At 42.8% G+C, this 21,724-nt stretch overlaps 3 protein-coding genes and 1 non-coding gene across 4 annotated transcripts; 1 reads left to right on the top strand and 3 right to left on the bottom strand.

The window, feature by feature from the left end:
- The first annotated feature begins 114 nt into the window (after nt 1–114).
- LOC118432741 (endo-1,4-beta-xylanase 2-like) lies at nt 115–8,503 on the top strand. The gene is made up of 16 exons (XM_035844354.1): nt 115–406; nt 1,383–1,534; nt 2,044–2,136; nt 2,535–2,656; nt 2,883–3,013; nt 3,469–3,620; nt 4,204–4,296; nt 4,696–4,864; nt 5,146–5,182; nt 5,410–5,562; nt 5,791–5,846; nt 6,133–6,273; nt 6,610–6,781; nt 7,189–7,293; nt 7,647–7,862; nt 8,181–8,503. Exons 1-16 carry the CDS (start codon nt 207–209, stop codon nt 8,424–8,426), a joined length of 2,238 nt encoding a protein of 745 aa, XP_035700247.1. The 5' UTR covers nt 115–206; the 3' UTR covers nt 8,427–8,503.
- Nucleotides 947–1,017, bottom strand: Trnag-ccc. The gene has a single exon. It is a non-coding gene; the product is annotated as a tRNA-Gly (tRNA).
- Nucleotides 8,504–8,704: 201 nt separating the features above from the next.
- On the bottom strand, nt 8,705–13,474 carry LOC118432750 (non-neuronal cytoplasmic intermediate filament protein-like). Its single transcript, XM_035844367.1, has 7 exons — nt 13,093–13,474; nt 12,378–12,438; nt 11,947–12,042; nt 11,425–11,595; nt 10,041–10,166; nt 9,658–9,878; nt 8,705–9,284 (listed from the first exon to the last, which is right to left on the bottom strand). The coding sequence occupies exons 1-7, from the start codon at nt 13,377–13,379 to the stop codon at nt 9,152–9,154; spliced, it is 1,095 nt and encodes a 364-aa protein (XP_035700260.1). The 5' UTR covers nt 13,380–13,474; the 3' UTR covers nt 8,705–9,151.
- A 4,391-nt stretch (nt 13,475–17,865) lies between these two features.
- Nucleotides 17,866–21,233, bottom strand: LOC118432767 (non-neuronal cytoplasmic intermediate filament protein-like). Its single transcript, XM_035844390.1, has 7 exons — nt 20,657–21,233; nt 20,200–20,260; nt 19,929–20,024; nt 19,240–19,410; nt 18,719–18,931; nt 18,371–18,480; nt 17,866–18,128 (listed from the first exon to the last, which is right to left on the bottom strand). The coding sequence occupies exons 1-6, from the start codon at nt 21,118–21,120 to the stop codon at nt 18,412–18,414; spliced, it is 1,074 nt and encodes a 357-aa protein (XP_035700283.1). The 5' UTR covers nt 21,121–21,233; the 3' UTR covers nt 17,866–18,128; nt 18,371–18,411.
- Nucleotides 21,234–21,724: the final 491 nt, after the last annotated feature.

Raw genomic sequence — 21,724 nt, 5'->3', positions numbered from 1 at the left:
AAGCATGTGTCGCGCAGTGTGTGACGTCAGCCCGATCATTTTGTTCAGGCTGATTTTGCGTATGTTATCGAACGTGACAAGGTCATCTGAGTGACTACGGGGACCAGCAATCTTATTTCACTTTGCCAACGACGACACCATCTTGTGCAAAGTACCATTTGAACCGGGTAGCGTTACTCGCGGGTTCAACCGATATTACCGCAAGCATGTCCCGCGCGCTGTGTGTCCTCATCATCACGGCCCTATTGACAGCACTTTGCCTGTGTGGCGTTACCGGAGAAATATTCCGTAATGCCGGTTTTGAGGCTCCGCTTGGCCCTGACAACTGGTACTGCTCTAGCTGCACGGGAGAACAGTACGGGAATGACAAGGTGGAGGGGGCTGTGAGTATGCGGGCAACTCAGAGGTTAGTAAAGACAAAAACACAGCAGGCAAACAAGGCAATTATGCAACATTCTCAAATACTATACAATATCAGCCAGTATCAAGTTTACTTTACATTACTTAACGTTCTACATCAGCATTAGATTCGAGTCGGCTAGCCCGATGCAGAAATGTAACAAATATTATTTACACAGTGCAAGGTTGAACAGATGGCCGTTCACAACATTGTTTAATATTGTACACAGACAGCTAAAGAATAACTGATAATATATAGTTAAACTTTCAGGCAGCTACCTTTTTCATCATTTTCTTATTCTTGCTGTTAATGTTTAGAAACGTCCATACCTCTAGACCTAGCTGCAGGTAGCAAAATAACAGAGATACGCAAACGTGCAAGGTATATCAAACCCATATCGTCATAAAATTGCGAAATTACTTGCAGTTCGTCGGATAGATGACTCTTGAATTAGTTCGTACTAAGCATAATTTTCGACTTCACAACTGTCTAAAAACATGTAATGATGGTCACAAGAGATTATAGAAGAAAAGAGCCAAAAAGATGTGCGCCGCCCGGGAATCGAACCCGGGTCGCAAGAATGGGAATCTTGCATGATACCACTACACCAGCGGCGCGTTACGAAGTTCCCTATAATAAGAAGAAAAATTAAATGTTTATGTGATGATAAACAATGCAGGCCTGTCATACAGCCTATTATACACCCCCCCTATCTACTAGACAGCTATCACCGAGCGACCAAAATTAGATTTTTCAGAATATGGTGCACGGTATGTATAAAAATATGATTTGAACGACAAGAAAAAAATATGAGCTCCATGGAAAGCACATTATTCTTACATATGCAATTCGTTAGTAAACTGTCAAATGTTTGGTCGCTGAACAGTCACTGAGCAGTAGCTGAGCGGTCGCTGGAGATACGCGTTGCAAAGGCAAACAGTAGCGGATACGATATTTGATTATTTGCTTGCTTGTTTACAAGACGGGGTGCCTGGTCTGGGCCTTCGTACGACCTGGCGTACGGAAGTGACGTCACGTCTGACCGGACGTACGACTTCCAGATCTACCTGCAGCTGATGGCGGGCGGTGACGTCAAACATCCGGTCAAAGTCACCGTGCAAACAACATTTTCTGGTGAGCATAGATATTGACGCTTCAGTCCGAACGACCTGACAAATTAGAATAGAATACTTCAAAATCGACGCAATAGACGCTTTACTGCCATTTTTCTATCATATTAGCATTGCCCTCATTATCTTCTGGGGTACTATTTTGTCTATGTTTTCACAGCTATAATTTAATATCCTTTTAATTGATTAGCCTAAGGAAACAGCAATATTTTCAGGTTATAGAGATCGACATTGGAGACAATGTTGCATTGTGAAAAAGTCCAACACCACAGCCCTCGCCACAAACACCAAACTTACTTCATGGAAGTTTGTGTCCAAATGATGAGCCTTGTCCCTATACGCATAAATCCAATCTTTGTGATCGATTGATGTCAAAAACTAATGATTACTAGAACAAGATCTTTTGTGATACCACCGATGACATGCCTTCTGCTTTTCCATTCCAGATGGTGAAATGTAATGAACGTAGCTGCAGTATTTACATATGAAGCGTATTTTATCTCATTCCCACAGACGGGGAGACCATCCACCGACAGATCGCGACGCTCAGTGCTGTGAGTCAGACAGATGGCTGGAAACAGATCGCCGCGACATGGACTGTACCAGGTTAGTTCGGCCAAAATAACGACCTGTCTGTCAAGGATTGGCCGATAGAATGTAGCAATGGCTAATGCCATGTCGTTTGGAGCAGGGTGTTTGGACTTGGGTGCTCCTGTCGCCGATCCTGTGCTCTTGTGAGAGGCACTTTACACGACTTTTCTCTTTCGACTGTTGGGTTAGGTATTCCTCGAGCAGCCTTCATAACCCCTACTTCTCCTAGTGCCATTGGGTCAGTTAGACCCCGCTGTTGAGAAGTGATGGTATTACAGTTACAATGTTACTCATAACCCTGCAGTAACCTTCGGATCTCTTTTTGACAATTGAGTAAAACAGTACTTACATATTTTTCTACAAACGATCTTCGTCTTACATGCTTCCCCCCCGCCCCCCCCCCCCCCCCCAAGTTTACGACAGGTCGGTGACGTCCATGCGCCTGTATGTGGAGGGACCTCCGCACGAGATCGACCTGCTGGTGGACAGGTCTTCTCTGACTGAGGCGGGTGTGGGCACCGTCGATACCTTAGCGGTAGGTTTTATTTCATTTATAAAGATTTGAACTTGCATTTTGTAGAGGAGTAGTAGTAAGAAAATAGAAATAAATAAATAAATAAATAAATATATGAAACTGCATCCTACATACTATATCATGTGCATATAGCTAATGGGCGGTTTGTTGTGTGGTTCACTTTATAACTAGTATTGATATCCATGTGTTATGTACACATGTGAATTTGTTTTTAATTAATTAACAGACAGGCTCAGAGCTGCTGTCTAACCCAGGGTTCGAGTCGTTGCTGGACTTCTGGCAGTGCTCCGGGTGTACCGGGGTCTACTTTACTGCGGACAGCTACAGCGGATCCTCCTGTATGCTGGCACAGGATAGGTACTGTGGGTCTGGAAGGCTATAGCTGTTAAAATGGAGAACTGTTTGTCAACATGGATAAAATGGTCGCAATTGACGAGTGTTTTACTGAATCGCTAAGACATCTTGAGCTACATGACCCAGTTGCTCCGGATACGGGACTTAGTGGACCCGTGATGTCAGAAATGGACCATAGGTTGTCCAGACTGAGCGATTCAGGCAAAAATTCATGGGAGTCATTTTTTTTTTTTTGCTGACGAACGCTTTAATTTCTCCATAACGTAATTTACCAGATTTATGTGAAAGCAGATGGAATTTTATTATAGTACTATACTCTTCATTTAATGTAGAACAGTGAATCTTTATGGTGACGAAAGTTTTGATGTACATAACATTTAAACATGTACTAAGGACACAAGATAGATTCTTGCAGTAAGAGGGCACCTTCCTCGAATTAACTTGCTTATGTTCAACAGGAGTGCATCGTGGGCCGGTCCATCCCAAAACTTGGCCTGGGGGTCAAAGGTCAAGGGCGGACATAGCTACCAGTTCAGCATCCAGGTCAAGTTTCTGGATGGCGGCAGCACCCCCTACCAGCTGATGGCGAAACTGCACGTGACGTTTTCTGGTGAGAAGGCGATTGGCCTCGTCTTTGTCGTTCTTGAGTTTCTCCTATAATCCCATTCTGCTAGAGCTACGAGCTCGCTGCAACTACGCTGCGACTTAAGATTTGACAGATGGCTCAACGAATTTCATATTAGATGCAAAGCAAGTCTTTAAACGTATCAAGTGCTTTCTTTCAGTCACATATATATACATTTTCAAAATATGTAATAGTTCAGCTTTGCCGTCGAATGGAATGAAGGCCTGTAGTTTATTGACTTCTTACTTAAACTTTCAACGTAATCAATTTTAACTAGCTTACTAGCGAAGATTTTGAGTTTTTGTGTAGACATAATCGAATTGAGATTGATAAATGCAAGCGTCTAAAACTCTTCGGACGCCGTCCATGGGCGTCCAAAGGCGTCTGAGAGCGTTTAAGCCCGTTTCAAACCGTCTGCAATCTGAGACGCCTCCGGACGGGCTAGGGACGCGCGTCTAAAACGGCGTTTCACCGTTTGAAACGCTTGAATGTTCACATAGGTGAAGTGTAGAACTAGTCTATTAAGAAGATGCTGTTCTAATAATCTTACAATCGCCCTTTTTCCTAGATGGAACTTCTGACGTTTGGCTACATGTTGCTGGAAGCTGGGTATCTGCTCAAGATGGCTGGAAGAAGCTTAGTGGGGACTACACTATACCGGGTGAGCGGTACTAATAAACATTTGACGTGCCCAAGCCAAATGCATCTGACTAGAGATCGGCTTCATTGTCAGGAAAATATAGCTGGACAGCATCATAACTAAGCAATATCGACAGTATCGTTGCTAGGTCCATTTCCGACTGCCCGTCACTTTTGACGGCATAACACTTCCGTTCAGGTTATATGATATATGCTTATGGTTATATCAATTTGAAAAAGGTCAGAGAAGTGAATTCTATATTAATTAATTTTGTAAGCGTTATTTATTTTATGTACGGAATCAGCCAATGTTACATTTGAAATATGTGTGTTTTTAAGTATTCAAAAGGAAGTGTATATGTTTCTAGGAAACATTGTCTCGGTCTTTTTACTAAAGAAAAACTGATTGAATCTATTTTAGACTATGGGACCACCGTGAGTAACATCCGGTTGTTCCTGGAGGGACCTCCGGGTGAGATCCGCTTCCTTGTGGACGACGCTTCCTTTAAGGAGTTCGCGTCCCCCACCGAGTGGAGGGCCGAGGCAGACGCACGGATAGAGCAGATCCGTAAAAGGGACGTCAAACTGAGGTACGTTTGTGTATGAAACGGTACTATTTATTCTCTCTGTAGTTGTAAAAGCTTTGACATTCCTAGTTATACGTATATACATGCACGTTCATGGAGAAGTTAAATTGTACACAGACTAAAATATACTAAAACGAATAATGCTCCTCCTTATCTATTTGACCCAACTGCCATGGACACGGGACTCTAAACACGTACGTGATGCGTCAGTTGAGAATTAGTCAAAGGTTATCTGAAGTGAAATTCACACACCCCTAATAAACATATTGTGTTTTTCTTTACAGGATCAACACACCAAACCCTCATGGCATCACAGTAGAGGTAGGATGTGTACTTAGAGTATTGGAATCTCCAGTAGGGGTTGAATAGTTTTTGCCAAACATAGCATCATGGGGTTATCGAAGAGATACTTTCAGCAGAGTGTCCGCTACATCATCATTGTTGCATATAGAACCCTTTCAATGTTTGGCCATGCTCGTGAACTTTGCAATCTTAATACATGGCACGTTCCTTGAAATAACCTCTGATGTCGCTTTGTTCTGCTGTAGATAGCTCAGACCCGATCCCACTTTGCCTTCGGCACGGCCGTCCGTGCCTCGGAGATGCCCAGCAACAGCCTCTACACAGACTTCTTCTTCGACAACTTCGAGTGGGCCGTTTTGGAGAACGACCTCAAATGGAGGCAGAACGAAAGGAATGAGGCAAGTAAAGGGTTGAGTTTGGAAGAAGGTGCTAAGTATACTTGTCCATTTCATATCCAGTAGACTGCAATGACCCAATCCCAGAGTTAAACTAACATTCAATTGCTTGATCAATGAATCATATCCATCTTTCTGCGGCTCTAAATTTTGTAGAAAAACACATTCCACAACCTCTGTGTGTGCTGCACTGTCTCTAGCCATTTTGAAAATGAACACATTCTATCACAGGGTCAGCTGAGATTCGACCTGGCAGATGCAGCGATCCAACTACTTGAAAGTCAAGGGTGTGTTATAAATATCAAAGTCATGATATAAGATTTTTCATGTTTTGTCTTATCTATTTACCAGGAGCGAACAATTATGATGACCTGTACATGGTAATTGTGTACCATTGTTAGTCGACTGATAGTTTGTAACTTGCCATTTGGAGTGAGGGATGTATGTACAAGCTGTATGCCATCCGCCGATGACGCTATGGGTTATTAGATGAGAAATAGTTTTAAAAAAAACGAATCAGTCATAATTTCATGTTTATTGCAACCATATCCTAAACATATAATGCATTTGCAGGATACCAATGCGTGGCCACTGCGTGTTCTGGGGAGCCGGGGTCTCCCATGTTCCCACCTGGCTGCACGCGTACTCCGGGTCAGAGCTGGAGCAGAAGTGTTGGAAAAGGGTGGATGACGTCGTCGGTCGATATGCTGGCAGGTAATCTTTGTAATTTCAACGTTTCAACAATATTTATGATATTTAATGGAATTAACACAAATTTAGTGTGTTATTGATTTTCTTAAAGAGATGAAAGTAATTATCAGATCGTGATGATCTTAGAAGCACTGCATATTGAAGGAGCATGAAGCTTCGTTTATCTCTTTATCTATCTGTGATTTCTATCAAGTGTGGTCGTACGGCGTAACTGCAGGGTGTTTGGCCAAGATCCCAGAGGTCCGGGTCCTGGGTCGAATCGTGTCTGCTACATTATATTATCAGAATGTTGCATTACCCGATTAGTAAGCGACCTTTTCTTTCTTCTTACCGGGCCAGACTGCAGCATTGGGACGTGAACAACGAGATGCTGCACGGAAACTACTTCGTGGAGAGAACCGGAAACCCGCAGATCCGGTACGACATGTTCCAGAAGGTGAAGGAGAAGGATCCTGGCGCCAAACTCTTCCTGAACGACTATGGCGTCATCAACAGTGGGACAATGACACAGGTCGGTGGAGCTGGTCTATAACATTGTAGAACATGTTCTCGTCATTGGAACCTTTGGTCTGAGCTTTTATTTTTAACTAAAAGCATTTTGTAGTCATTTTAAGTCACGGCGTTACACATTCTCGTTGTTCACATAAGAACTCTATAGAACCTTTACATTATATGGCCTCCTTCAGTAAATACAATGCTATAATCCCAGTTAATATTATCCATACAGCTTTGGCTATTGCTAGACAGGCTTATATGACAACGACAGTCACATGGCAAATGTTTAAATTGAATCTAGTCTAATGCATATTTAGAGGAATGGATTGCCAAGAATACATTTATTATTTACTCTTTAATCAACGTTGATTAGCTGAAGCAGTGGTACATGAAGGAGGTAAATATTGATATGTCTTCCTACAGGCGTACGTACACCAGGCTGAGGAGTTCCTCGCTAACGGAGCTCCAGTCGACGGGATGGGGGTCCAAGGACACTTCACAGGGCGTCCGGACCCGGCTCTTCTTAAGGTTTGAAAAAAAAACACCATATGCATAATCACATAGCATATATATAAAAACTCTGTTCTTGACTAAGCCAACTGTATACTTTCTCATGTAAGAGCGTCGAGATGATGTTACGATTCACATATCTTTTGATATTATAGAGGGCAGCCAATTTGTCAAAAAAGAAAATTATGTCAACGATGATTAGCATCAAAGACTAGTAGATTTTGAAATATGTCGATAGGAGACCATAGGACTAGCCATGTATACCGAGTAAAGAGAAAAAACTAGTTTTACATATGGAGTCACATATTATTGCTGGTTGCTAATGCAGGCCGATTGCTTGAATAAACTGAAGGTTTCATTTCCCTTTGTAGAGTCGTCTGGACCTCTTGGCCACTCCGAGCCTGCCCATCTGGGTGACAGAGCTGACAGTAGAGGAACCAGACGAGCTGGAGAGGGCGGGGGGTTACGAAGACGCCATGCGGGTCGCCTTCAGCCACCCTGCCGTGGAGGGAGTCCTCCTGTGGGGGTACTGGGACGGGGCGCACTACAACCCGCAGTGTGCTCTGGCCAATGGCGATAACGTGCAGGTGGGATACTAAATGACACAAATAGAATGACTAAAACCTAGTTCACTAGCTGATTATATATGTCCAAGTCTTTGCTGTACCAAAACTTTGTCTTGAATACGCCGTTTATATTGTGTTGATCTATCTCGCATGCGCAGGCAAGAAGAACTAGGGGTGATACAGGCAAAAGGATAAGCCCTGTCAAGTTGCGTAAATATAGTTGCATCGTCTTTGGATGTTTTGGAAAATAACCATTTTTGACTGCAGCATATGCTAATCGACGGTATGCCGAAAATACAGTTTTAATTCATCGTAATTGTATGTCTCCTCATGCAACAGGCCAACGAGGCAGGTCGGCGCTGGAGGCAGCTTGTCTTCACCGACTGGCGTACCAACCTGTCCCTGCATCAGGGCACCATCACGTCAGCTGGGCAGGAGTTCAAGTTCCGTGGTTTCCATGGAAACTACGAGGTCAAGGTGAAGTTACACGGCCAGGTGGCGGCCACCAAGACCTTCTACCTGTCACCTGGAGACGGGACGATGGTCGTGGATATAGACATGCCGAATGACATCATTGTCGGCTAACCGATACATATTTCGGCGATCTGGGTTTACCAGATTCTGATAATGAAATGTGGAATAAACTTTGAGCCAAAGAAACATTTCGCGTCTAAGGTATCAAATCAATCTTTCCTGCCATTGTATAGCAACCAAGGTATCAACACCATAGTATCAACTAGTCCTTTTTTCACTAGTGACATGAAACTGTACTTTTGCATTTCGCTAAAGAAGACATTGAGTCTACGTTTTGAAGAAGAAAACACGAGCAATGAACCATTCAGAAACAATTTAGTTTGATTTCTTTTTTCTTTTATTACGTTCAATCCTTCTATTTTGATTAAAATACTACAAAACCTTCCGATCAAGGTGCATTTACAGTTCCTTCACCGGTGTAGCCATGTAACATGCGCTGTGTGGATATCCATCCACCTACCCATGGCATCTTAAAACAAAAGTATACATACCCTATTTATCTCACTAACCCCCAAATATTCGACTGTTGAGACACTACAGAAGATCTGGCAACTTAGTTCCATGCCTTTGATATTATCACCATCCTTTCCGTTGACTTAGCTCCTCTTTTTCTTCACAGGATGGTTCTTGCGTGACAGTTTTGACTAGTCCAAACGACTGTGACACATGATTTTTATACCATATGTTAAGTTTTTAGATACTAGTATTCGATATGAAATAGTAGCCCATGTCTTAACTATAATATCTCATGTCTTAACTCCCTCGCATGGCGTGGCCTACTCGTCTTCCTCCACTGGTGCTTCCACTGGCTCGGGCTCCTGGGCCGTCTCAACCGGCTCGGGCGCCTGAACCGGCTCGGGCGCTATGGGCTTTTGAACCGGCTGGGGCGTCTGGGCCTGACCCAACAGCCTATCGGACAAATCAAGAAATGAATAGTGGTTAGAATGTGGTCTGACTAAAAAAAAACACAATACACTGGATAAACAAGTGCAGACATGTTTCAGTCAGGTCATGAATGCGTTTTCGTTTTTCGCTATGTCAACCTGAAAAGGTGGCAATCTTCATTTTGCCCTTAACTTTGAATTGCTCGAAACATTATATAGATACTAACTATGAAGAGATAAAGAAAAAGAAACAAGAAAATTAGAATGGAATCATGGTAAATGTACAACTTTGTGCCAACCAATCGGGAGTCTTATAAACGTTTGGACAGGCTAGTAATTATCAATATGATGTTGGCTTTTGCATAACAACATGAAACATGGCAAAACTGTGCCTGTACCTGATTTCCTCGCCGTCTAACAGCTTCCTGTAAGCGGCTATCTCGATGTCGAGCGCCATCTTGACGTTCATCAGCTCCTGGTAGTTGGTGAGATGTTGTGCCATCTCTACATTCATCTGCTCGATCTGCGCCTCGCGTTTGCCGATGGCCTGCCTGTACGATTCCATCTCCTTCTGTATGCGGGTCTCCGTTTGCTGCATGCCGTTTTCCATAGCGATATTCTGCTTGGTATACAAGTGCATTCCGAGGATTACGCATGAGTTTGCTTTATGATCACTATTGCGGTTAATCACCACGATGACAGGGTCATGAGATACGGACAAACGCCAGGCAAAATTCAATTGGTGCAGACATGCCTCTACTTGTAATGGACACTCACTCACCTTGCTCCTGATAGACTCGGCCTCGGCCCTCAGGGTGTCGATCTTCTTTTGGAACTCAGCCACTTCTGCCCTGGCGGCTGCCAGAGCCTCGCTGTCCTTCTGCCGTTGCAGGGCTATCTCCGCAAACTTAGGTTACAAATACAAACTGTCACTTAGCAGCAATAACAAGTAATCACAAGCTATTCTTTCCATCGGTGAAACCAATCGTGTAATATGTTATAATAATGAAAAGTATTAATTAGATCATTCAAACTAGTTTAAGCCTAGTGTGGTGGAGGCGGAGTCCCTCTCCCAGTTCAAAACTGAGCTGGGACGGGCTTCGCTGCACTGAGCTGCCCCCCGTCCATTGTACATAGTGTAAATATGTGTGTTGTAATATCACTTGTCCTGTTTGCCCATGCCCTTGTCCTTTCCCCTTTGTTTTTCACATGCACTTACGTAATGCACAGCTGCTAGTAATCCACATTGTTGTGGGCTAAGCACTAAAGCAGTGCTCGAGATGCTGATGATGAAACTAGCATAAGCAGTCTGCCATTTTGATTTAACTCAACATACATATATAGCTATATAGCTACACCAAAAGACATTTATAGCTACACGTATATTAAATGGCCATACCTGGTTGACAACCAAATCTAAAGTCATTAGAAGCCTAGTAGTACGTAAACCAGCCGATCGACATAAGCCAGCCTTGCAGCTTTCGATGCGCAGCAAAATGATAGAACATGTTGAGCAGACTAAGCTACTAGGGATGTTGATGGACCAGCAGTTAACCTGGGATCAACATCTGGGCAAAGTAATATTCAAAATGGCAAGCGCACTAGCAACACTAGTTAAATCTCAGGACGTCTACACCATAGGCGGTAGGCCAAGGAATTGTTGTCGGATCTCCCATGCTTTTATACTTCCTGGATGATGTTACGAGTGTGGCTCTAAATGAAGTACATGTACTCGGGATCACCCGAGCGGGTGCCGAACGTCGGCGAGTTCCGAGCGAAGGCACCCGAAGGTCGCCGAAGGCGACCAGCACTAGAAGGTCGCCTTCGGCGACCAGCCAGCGGAGCGAGCGATTGGTAGGAAATGGCCCTTCAAACATCGTCATTTTCTGCGAATTGTCGTCATGTAGAGGGCTATATTGAAAAGATTTATCATCGGTGGAACATTCACATTTAATCTAAAGTACATGGCGGGCATAATACCCTTTCAAAAGAAAAATATACGGCATTTTGTGTTGTCGAAATTTGCCCGATTTCCAGGGCTCTGCGTTACCAGCACACACGGCACCCAAAAAATAAACAATGTTTTCTCGTTCGTTTTTTGTATTTCTGCTACGGTTGCTACATTAACCGTACAAACTTTCAGAATAAATATTATCTGTTCTCACCTTCTCCCTGTACTTTGCCTCAGCGTCCTGCCTGTTCGCCTGGCCGACCACCTCGTACTGCTCACGGATCTCCCTCAGGGTGTTGCTGAGGTCCGGTCCTGTCATCACCGCCTGCTTTGCCTCTATCGCAGTCACAGTCCGGGCCAACTCTTCCCGCAGAGCTGCTATCCCCTGTAAAATGCAACAACAGGTAGCAGGTTTGTACAAATGTGTAAATTCATAGGAAGAGTACATTTCCATTCATATCTATTATATACGTAAGATAATGTATCATTTACGGAGTAGACTTATATTGTGTTTTATTACTAAAATTGGCTATGAGTAACTGTATTGTGTGCTTGGTAAGGTCTTTTGGGTACAGTCTAATTACTAATGAAAGAAGCCGTCGATGCGTAGCTTGATCATCTGACGAGGAATGGATTTGATGTACGGTTTATTGATAAGCAAAGGCTTACGATTGTTTTCTATTTTTGCAACTAAATGATCGTCATCACAGACGGACAGACAGGCAGACGTACTTACCGCAGAGTTATTCTTATTCACGGCCTCGATCTCTCCCTGCGCGGCCACCAGCCTGCTCTCGAAGCCCGAACGCGCAGCGTTGATGATTTCCAGTGCCTAAAACATTGCAAGCTGTTTTATGGTAAAGCGAAATGATCTTATCATAAGCAAACATTTCTTAGAGGGTCACTCCACTTTTAATTGAAGGAACATACTATCCACTGTGAGTATTTTTGTTGTTACAATGTTACACTCAATTCAACGGTGCAAATATCTTGACTTGTCCTAATAATCTTACCTAAACAGATTCTCCTTATCTAAACAGACGAAGCATAAGTCGACTTCAAGTGCAACTGTCCCTGTTTGAATTAGAACAGGTTGATCTGAGTAAACACACTTAACATTTTCTGTTGATGACATTGCATGAAAAGAAGCAAATGATAAAGACTTGCCGTTTTGTTCTTCTCGATTTCGGCCTTCAGCTGGGATCGCACCGAATACTGCTCTTCGCACCTGTCAAACAGGAGAACCATGCATGCTAGGTAAATTTGATATACCAGATTTGTTTACTTTCATTCAATCGAGCAACCAACCAACCAACCAACCAACCAACCAACCAACCAACCAACCAACCAACCAACCAGCCGATCGAACGACCAATTAACCAAACAACCAACCGACCGACCGAACTACCAACTAACCAACCAACTAACCGAGCGACCGACCGAGCGACCAACCGAGCGACAGACCGACCAACAACCAACCAACCAACCAACCAACCAACCAACCAACCAACCAACCAACCAACCAACCAACCAACCAACCAATCAATCAACCAACCAACCAACCATCCAACCAACCAACCAACCAACCAACCAACCAACCAACCAACCAACCAACCAACCAACCAACCAACCAACCAACCAACCAACCAACCAACCAACCAACCAACCAACCAACCAACCAACCAACCAACCAACCAACTAAGCAAACAAACAAACAAACAAGCAACTAAACAGCCAATCGATCAAACGAACAAGCAAACAAAGCAGTTTTGTTGAAGCTGACATTACATGAAAGGATAGTTAGCCTTCTGGTAGAAAGGGGCCTGAACATAGTCAAAAGCTGTCTTCATATTTGAAAGCAATATCATATTTATCAACGTACTTCCCCTGCCATTCCTCTGCCTGTGCCTGCCAGCTGTTCCTTTCAGCTTCCACCTGAGCCTTCTGCTGCGACAGCCCGTCCACCTGAGCGCGCAGCGCCCTCAGCATCCCCTCGTACTTCCCCTTGTCTACGGGGGAGGCTTTGGCCTGGACGGCCTGCAGCTGACTCTCCAGGGCAGCATTGCTCTGGTTCAGGGCTTGCACATTCTCGATGTAGGAGGCGAAGCGGCCGTTCAGGATGGAGAGCTGTTTCTTCTCAGCTGCGCGAGTCGCCAACAGGGCCGCCATGCTGTGCTCGTGTTGGATTCGAACGGGGCAGTCTTACCACAGAGACGGTGGATTCTGAGCTATACGGACATGCGGTTAAAGCCTTGTAGCCTTCGAAGTGCGTTTAAGTTCATCAGTGTAATCACGTCCTATCAATCTCTTACTCATGAAGGCGTATCATTGGTTGGGTGATGTGTACAGGGACAGAAGGGGTTCCTGTGCACATAAGTGCCTAAGAAGCCACCAGAAATGACCTAAATCGCAGACACAGATCATTGGCTGATGTGGTCCAGTCAGACGCCGACTAGGACGATTTACAAAGCATACCGCAGCTCGGGTATGTGGGGCAATCAAATATCACATGTGGATCAGTGTGACAGCCAAGACCATTCCAATCATGAACATATTCAAACTATGTCTTTACGTCTACAATTAGAATTGAGTTTATGAAAGTGACCCCACGGCGAACCGCAAATTCTGGCTTAAGGCTCTGTGAAGTTAAATAGGTCATGTAATCGTCTTGAGCGCTGCTGCCTTTTTCAGCAATCTTAACTAGTTCAATTCAGTTCATCCTCAGAGTGGTGACACCATGACTGTCATAAGGTCTTGTCCTTAACTAGGATCTTGACATAATATTTTCCCATCATCTTAAAATTATATCTGTGTTATTTCTACTGTATTGTCTGACACAGCGAGTCTTTGCAATATGAAGCCACAATTTTGCTGACAATGTCAAAACTATGGGAAATCATTTAAATAATCAAATAAGACACATATCTCTATCGTATTTTATTGTTTAAACTGTGTAATTCACAAGCTTTCATGTGCATCTTGCAGGTCATCCTTATTACCCTCTTCAGCATTGCCACCTATCTAGTCACCTTAACTAATTAAGTGTAGTTCATTTCAGTTCATCCTCAGAGAGGTGACACCATGACTGCCATAAGGTCCTGTCCTAAAATAGGATCTTTACATTACACGTTATGTCGGGTGCAGGATGTGTTTATTGCTGTACGGAACAAATTATTACATTGTAACATTTCATGAAGCGCCATACAAGTACATACAGTTATACCTAGTTTTTTTTTGTACACGAGCCGAATATATGTTTTGAAAACTTGTCTAACGTCGTTACTTTAAGGTGTAATTAGATGTGTATAGGGTATCAAAGAGTTCACGCGAACATTGACTTTTTAGGTTGCCGTTTTTTTGGGTGATCAAATGTTTGAAGTAGTTTCTGGGCCACGTCTGTGATTCTGCGCAGAAGTCCTATCCTGGAACTTTCCACATTCGCACACATCTTACCGCAGTGCGTTTGAAGCTCTGATTTATGTGTCGCACGGTTATGCAACAGTCTGCAAAATCCTTGACAACGACTTAACGGATGAAACTTTTGACACGGCAAAAAATTGTGCGCTCTTTTAAGTATGGTAGTATCTAGGCTAGATCAATGTTTAATGTCAAATGTGGACACAGTCCTTTTACAATCATTGAATTTGGCACGATGATTAGGAATCTAATGAATCACAGTTACGTAATCTTTAAAAATAGATGAAAATATCCCGTGCTTTGCCTGGTCAACGTGCCATAAATCTTTTGCACCAAAAGCCTTATAGAAATAAACTTCTTGACAAATTTGTCATCTGCACAGAGGACGGGGAGATGACGATGTCAGTGCATTGGCCTTGCAACCAAAACGGTCGTTGTAAATCAATAAAGGTTTAAAGAAAATATACTTATACTATTAGTTACAGCTATGTGACACTTGCCTGTCTTATGAACAAGGACTACTGACTTGATGTTTCCGTGCTCATATAGTTCGCTTTCGCAATTTGCCTTTAAACAATCATAACCAGGTCACAGCACCTGAGACTGAGTAAGGCGGCTTATAACATGTCTGTTCGGCACGTTTTGGCTTTTGTCATTATTGTTCTTTTGAGTCTTTTGACAGTGTGCATCTTAGAGTTGACCATAAAGGAATCCAGACATGGACCATAATGAGTCGTAAGTGGTTGATTCTGAGCTATACCGATATGCGGTTAAAAGCTTTGTACCCTTCGAAGTCTGTTTTAAGTTCATTAGGGTGACCACGTCCTATCAATCTCTTAGTCAGGAAGGCGTATCATTGGTTGGGTGCTGTGTACAGGGACAGAGGAGGGGCCCTGTGCACATAAGTGCCTAGGAAGCCACCAGAAATTGCAAACACAGTTCATTGACTGATGTGGTCCGGTCAGGCGCTGACTAGGACGATTCATAGAGCATACCGCAGCTCGGGTATGTGGGGCAATCAAATATCACACGTGGATCAGTGTGGCAGCCAAGAACATTCCATTCATGACGATATGAAGATATAAAGATATTCAAAATATGACTTTACGTCTACAATTAGAATTAAGTTTATGAAAGTGACCCCTTGGTGAACCGCAAAATCCGGCTTAAGGCTCTGGGAAGTTGAAAAGGTCATGTAATCGGCATTGCTGCCTATTCAGTTCATTCTCAGAGAGGTGACACCATGACTGCCATAAGGTCCTGTCCTTAACTAGGATCTTGACATATCTTTTTGTGCTTTATCTCAAAATTATACCTGTGCTATGAACCTATTTTTATTTTTATTGTATTGACGGACTCAACGGTTCATTGCAATATGCAGCCAGAAGTTTTTCGACATTTTTAAAACTATGGGAAATCATATAGAAAAATAAAATGATATCACATATCTCTATCCTATTTCATTGTTTATACTGTGTAATCCACAAACCGTACAAGCTATCATTTGCATTTTGCAGGCCATCCTGATCCTATTTAGTCACTAGTTCAGTTCAGTTCATCCTCAGAGAGGTGACACAATGACTGCCATAAAGTCCTGTCCTTTACTAGGATCACGACACAACAAGTATTCATTGCTGTTCGAGACAAACGGTGCCATTGCAATATTTTACGTAGAGCCATGCAAATACTTTACGAATCCACATTCGTACATGCCTTTACCGCTGTGCATAGAAACTCTTATCTATGTGTCGCAAGGTTATACAGCTGTCTGCAAAATCCCTGACAACGCCTTAACGAATGAAACTTGTGACATGGGAAAATGTGCGCTCTTATCGGAGTATGATAGTATCTAGGCTAGGTAAATGTTGAAAGTCAATTTAGGACACCGTATTTTCAGTGTTTGGATTTGGCATGATGATTCGGAATTTTACGAATTACATTTACGTAATCTTTAAAAAATAGATAAAAATATCCCGTGTTGCCAGGTCATCGTTGCACCGTAAGCTTTATAGTAGAAAACTTCTTGACAAATTCGACTGGACATTTTCCTGATGTCTTCGAGTGACATCCACTGCAATTCTATGTTCATTTTGGTAACACTAGCATCCCTGTTGTAGTTGTTTGTACAAAATCTGGCAGCTTGGTTCTGTACCCATTCCATGTTATCTTTGTCTTTCTTTGTTTGTAACAATTGCCTGCCTTATGAACAAGGACTACTAATATCTCAACTGGCTTGAGGTTTCCGTGCTCAAAGAGTACCAATGTACCTTTACTGTGTCTGGGGAGAGCCATACCCCAGGTGCTTTAAAAAAAAAACACACGTGCGATGGTGCGGTGAGATGGAGCAAATCCTTCTGTCTGGAGTTGGTGATTCACTTCAAATCACCCGGATGGAGGCCTGGCGAACCTCTGTCTCGTATCAGCCACACTGTGATTTACTTCATTCACCCGGACAGGAGACCTGGCGCATCCCCGTCTTGTAATTAGCCAGCGAAAGGGTATGTCACCCCGCAAGGGGAGTATAACCCCGTCGTGTGTAAACATGTGCGAACATGTGCGATCACGTCGACCGATGATGATGATGATGATGATGATGACCTTTAAACCATCATAACCAGGTCACAGCACCTGAGTAAGTTTGACCTCAGGAAGCTTATAACATGTCTATTTGGTACATTTTCCATGGATATTGTATTCTGCCGGTGTGCGTGATGTTTTTTTTCTAGAGATCCAGAATTAGACTACAAAATATGATCTCTGTGGCATCAAACAATAAGTAGATGTTTGAGTATCTTTAGTTTGCTAAGAATTCTGAAACTATAGTTTATACTGTAATAGAAATTTCTGACCAGTAAGTGTTCATTTGGAGCCCCCAAGTCCCAAATGTGAGATTTTGAATGCTGTCGTTGCGGGTGTTTTACCGTTTGGGATCTTAAACCTTTATATTTGTTTACTTGATTATGAAAATCGGTCACAAATGATTGTTCAGTTCTGTAAATATGGCTGTGATTTTATTAATCAATGTGTGATGAATTCATGATACATTTGGGGACGAAAACTATGTTTTCATTCAAGTAAAAATTATATCTTAAAAATGATATTAGGAAACTACCTTTCTATTTTTACTATATTGTCTGACACAGTGGTTATTTACAATATGCAGCTACATGTATAAGTTTGCCGACAATTTTACAACTATGGGAAATCATATAATATAAAATCAAATGAGACGGAGCTATAACCATTTCAATGTTTTATTGGTTTTTTCTTCCACAGCAAATCGGAAAAGTAATCGCAAAATGACAGGATCAGCAGCATATGATTATTACATTACGGAACTAATGCAAGTGTAGCGTGACAGAATTACAATCCTATATTTATCCTTCCAGTAAAACTGCAACACAACGTCCACCACGAGAGCGCCGTCAGGAGTATGTCGTGACGTCTTTGGTACATCCTTACTTCTGCGGCGATGTCCAATGTTGCAAGGATCAGGATGGCCTGCAAGTTAATAGAATGTACAGTTTATGGATGATACAGTTTAAACACTGAAATTCGATAGAGATATATGTGACTTTTCTTGTATGATTGCAGAGTGACGTTCTTGTATAGATAATTTGGCGTACAATATATTGCAGTAATGCTGGTATCGTCAATGTTATAAGTGGGAATGCATTCCCTATTCACTCTTTAACACTCAAACAGAAACATACAGTCATCATTGGTACATTTAACTGGCCTACCTGGTGTTTGGGAGTGGCGTTGGTTTGCAGTATTTACCGGGTTACATGGCTATGTCTCTCTGAGAAGTGATTGTTACTTGTTGGACGGTGGTAGATGAAGAAGACGAGCTCTGCAAAAAGAAGTCGTTACCAAATTGGATTAATACACTTATCAACTATGTTTGTAATCAGACGTATATTTGTTTCTCTTTTAATTGACGGCTTTGGTACGGCCTCAGTTCAAAGAAACAACAATGAGTGGTTGCGTTATCCACGTCAGTATATATGTTGTGTTATTTTCCTAGGCCTGTTTCACGGAGTATTATATATCTACCCTCTATTGGTGTGTTGAATGATTTGTAAATTCACCTCGTGTGTCAGTGTCTCAGCGCTGGTCATCAAGGTGCTGAGCTGTCCTCGAAGATTGGACACCTCCTCGTGTTTCACGGTCTCAGTGCTGGTCATCAAAGTGTTGAGCTGTCGTCGAAGATCGGACACCTCCTTTCGGGAGGCGAGGAGCTCACACCTGGCGGCCAGCATTGTCCTGTTTTCCCTCTCCCGCTCGAGCTCAAGCTCAGTGAACTGGGGAAACACAGACAATATGTTTTTTTTTACTATATTACCATTACATGTTATGTTACAGAAAAGTATTTTACCTATGATGGTCTACTACCGTACGTCCATTTGCATACATCAATTGTAAAGAAATGCCACATTAAATGCGCTGTCTTTGCCCCTGAACAGAATTTCTTGTGGCTTCTTTAGACCACAGCCATCAAGTTTCTTGGTTACTCAACAAATTCTCTTGCCTACTCAACACCTTCCCATTCCAATTATATAGTTGTATACGTGAACACAGCATCTTACAAATGTCATTACCTATAACTTACCTTCTCTTTGTACTTGGCCTCTGCTTCCTCCTGAATGCTCCGGCAGAAGTCTCCATACAGCTGGCGCAGGTCGTACAGCTCAGCAATGACGTCAGGTCCGGCCTCCTGAGTCCAATCAACAGGCACAATGGACAGGCTCTCGTTCAACTGGTCCTGAAGTTTCTTCACTTCCTGCAAACAAAAAGATATTCAGATCTTTAACACGCACACACGCAGACACAAACACAAACACACGCGCACACACACACGCGCACACACACACACACACATAAACACACACACAAAGCTATAAACTCGCGTTTGCGACACTTTGTTTCTGCTAATGATGTGTAGTTATTAACGTTAGTTTGTAGCCTTCATCATTATATATGCACATAAAACATAGCTTCATTGAAGTACCGAAGTGCTGTATTTTCTCATGGCTGATGACGTCATCCATAGGGCCCAAGATTAATACTTTTTTCATGCCCATCTATCAATATTCGTTACAGCTCCATTCTTTCTTAATTCATTATTGAGAATCGTAACATAACAATGGAAAGTCAAAATGCCATTTTGCAAACCTTGACTAACGTCTCCTGTACAATTCAACTAGTAAGTATAAAAATTGTCAGTAGCTCGTGTTGGTCTTCCACAATTTACCATTGTAATGATAAGATGTTTGGTCAGGAATGTAACATGAACCTTACATGCTTGTGCACCATCATCATGAAATCGATCTCTTCCTGCTTCGTAGAAATCTTATTCTGCAGGTCCAAACGTACTAGTGTTACAGCATACAAGTCCTGGAGAAAAGGCGTAGAGTGCGCAAATCTTTTATGAACAGCTAAAAGAGGTGGATATCGTACAAAAAGGCATGGCAAAAATTGTGAACGCTTGAATCTGTTCATGACACAAAGATTCGTCATCCGGTTGCATATAGCTAACAGTACCGAAATATCCGAAGGCAATGGCACTTACTTTATTGAGCTTTGAAACCTCAGTATTCAGCTCCGCATGCCAGGCCGCCTCATCCTCCCACCTATCAGGGAAAGTTTCGAATCAACATTCAGCACAGCTAATGACAGAATAACAGCCCAACTAAGTCACAACGTCTCATTTTTAGACATCAATAAACATGTCATAATAATACACTGCACCGCCCATGAGAACTATTCGACCGTTGTTTCTGCAAAGGTAATCTTAGTCTCTGTCTATTGACTGTAGTATCTTTGTCTTCAGCGAATTCATGCAAATATGTGTGAAAAAATCTACGTGGGTCTTCTTGACAATTGTGCAGGTGTTTCCGTTTTCTTACACAGTCACATTGTTTTTTTTTTCTTTCTCCAGAAGAAGTGTAACACTTACAGATAGGCGTTTGTTGAAATACAAATACAACGGAGCTCATGAGAAGCCGAAAAACAAAACAGCAACTTACTTTCTTTTGTAATCCTCTGCCTGTTCCCGCCATTGGTTTCTCTCCAGAACCATTTTGGCCTTTTCCTCGGACAGCTCGTCCACCAGCGTGCGCAGGTCTCTGGTCTCCTTCTCGTAAAGCGCCTTCGTGTGTGCGGTCGTCTCCGTCGCCTGGAGCTTCAGCACCTGTGCCTCCAGCGTGCAGTTACGCTGCTGGAGGGAGCGCATCTTCTCGATGTAAGAGGCGAAGCGGTTGTTCAGGGCGGATAGTTCCTCCCTCTCTTGGGCTCGAGCCTTGCGTGCGCCGGCCATGGTCTGCTGCGCGCCGCCAGACCCTCGCAGGGATGTGATCACATTGCCGGCTCGGATGGCGCGTGTTCTTGCCTTGAGAGATTCGGGTCCGGATCTACTGAAGTCTTCACCCCTGGTGATCAACGAAGGCCTTACAGAGCTTCGAACTGCCTCGCTTGTTTTCGGTTGAATCATTTCGACACTCAGTTTGATATGCTTTGATTCTAGTCAGCCTTAGCGAGAGTGGTATCCTGTGTTTTGTAGCTTGTATAGGGCTGCAAAAGAATAGACTTCTGCGCACTGCTTTGCTATTTTAGGATCATCTACGTAAGTGCTGGTCAGCTACTTTGTCCATGTCCAACCAGACACATCAACTGGTACATATGTGACGGTAAACACGCAGGCAAGGAACGTTACCAAACAATGCCTTATAAGTACATCTTTATAATTGCCAAATTCCGACAACAGAATACGTAGCTAACGAAAAGCGACGCATATATAAGCGTGCACACTTTGCCGAAGAGGGTGTGTTCGTGGTTTATATCAAACATTTGTTTGCCCTAAATACTTGCGACAGGTTATTTCCAAGCATCGCATTCCCACCATGCAATAGGCAGATAAGTCTGTATTAAAAGTTTAAGAATATAGACTTACTATGAAATCATGAAATGATTACGAACACAGTCGTGTAAATAAATTTTTGATAAATTATATTTGCTATAATCAGAAAAAAAGGTTTAGAACACTTCTGCCGCATACTCCCCTTTAGCTTCAAGATTTATTTTTCCTCAAACATTTG

This window comes from Branchiostoma floridae, chromosome 2 (assembly GCF_000003815.2).
Source record: "Branchiostoma floridae strain S238N-H82 chromosome 2, Bfl_VNyyK, whole genome shotgun sequence".
Taxonomy (NCBI): Eukaryota; Metazoa; Chordata; class Leptocardii; order Amphioxiformes; family Branchiostomatidae; genus Branchiostoma; species Branchiostoma floridae.
The sequence above is the reverse complement of the archived record's forward strand: the minus strand, read 5'-3'. Positions and strand labels throughout refer to the sequence as shown.

Coding starts and splice junctions, on each gene's coding strand:
- LOC118432741 (XM_035844354.1), top strand. CDS start 207: ATGTCCCGCGCGCTGTGTGTCCTCATCATCACGGCCCTATTGACAGCA. Junction 3,014..3,468: donor TGTATGCTGGCACAGGATAG/GTACTGTGGGTC, acceptor TATGTTCAACAG/GAGTGCATCGTGGGCCGGTC. Junction 7,863..8,180: donor CCAATGGCGATAACGTGCAG/GTGGGATACTAA, acceptor CTCATGCAACAG/GCCAACGAGGCAGGTCGGCG.
- LOC118432750 (XM_035844367.1), bottom strand. CDS start 13,379: ATGGCGGCCCTGTTGGCGACTCGCGCAGCTGAGAAGAAACAGCTCTCC. Junction 12,439..13,092: donor GCAGAGGAATGGCAGGGGAA/GTACGTTGATAA, acceptor CCTGTTTGACAG/GTGCGAAGAGCAGTATTCGG. Junction 9,285..9,657: donor TTAGACGGCGAGGAAATCAG/GTACAGGCACAG, acceptor TTTGTCCGATAG/GCTGTTGGGTCAGGCCCAGA.
- LOC118432767 (XM_035844390.1), bottom strand. CDS start 21,120: ATGATTCAACCGAAAACAAGCGAGGCAGTTCGAAGCTCTGTAAGGCCT. Junction 18,932..19,239: donor AGGCCAAGTACAAAGAGAAG/GTAAGTTATAGG, acceptor GTGTTTCCCCAG/TTCACTGAGCTTGAGCTCGA. Junction 18,481..18,718: donor CTGAGACACTGACACACGAG/GTGAATTTACAA, acceptor TTCTTTTTGCAG/AGCTCGTCTTCTTCATCTAC.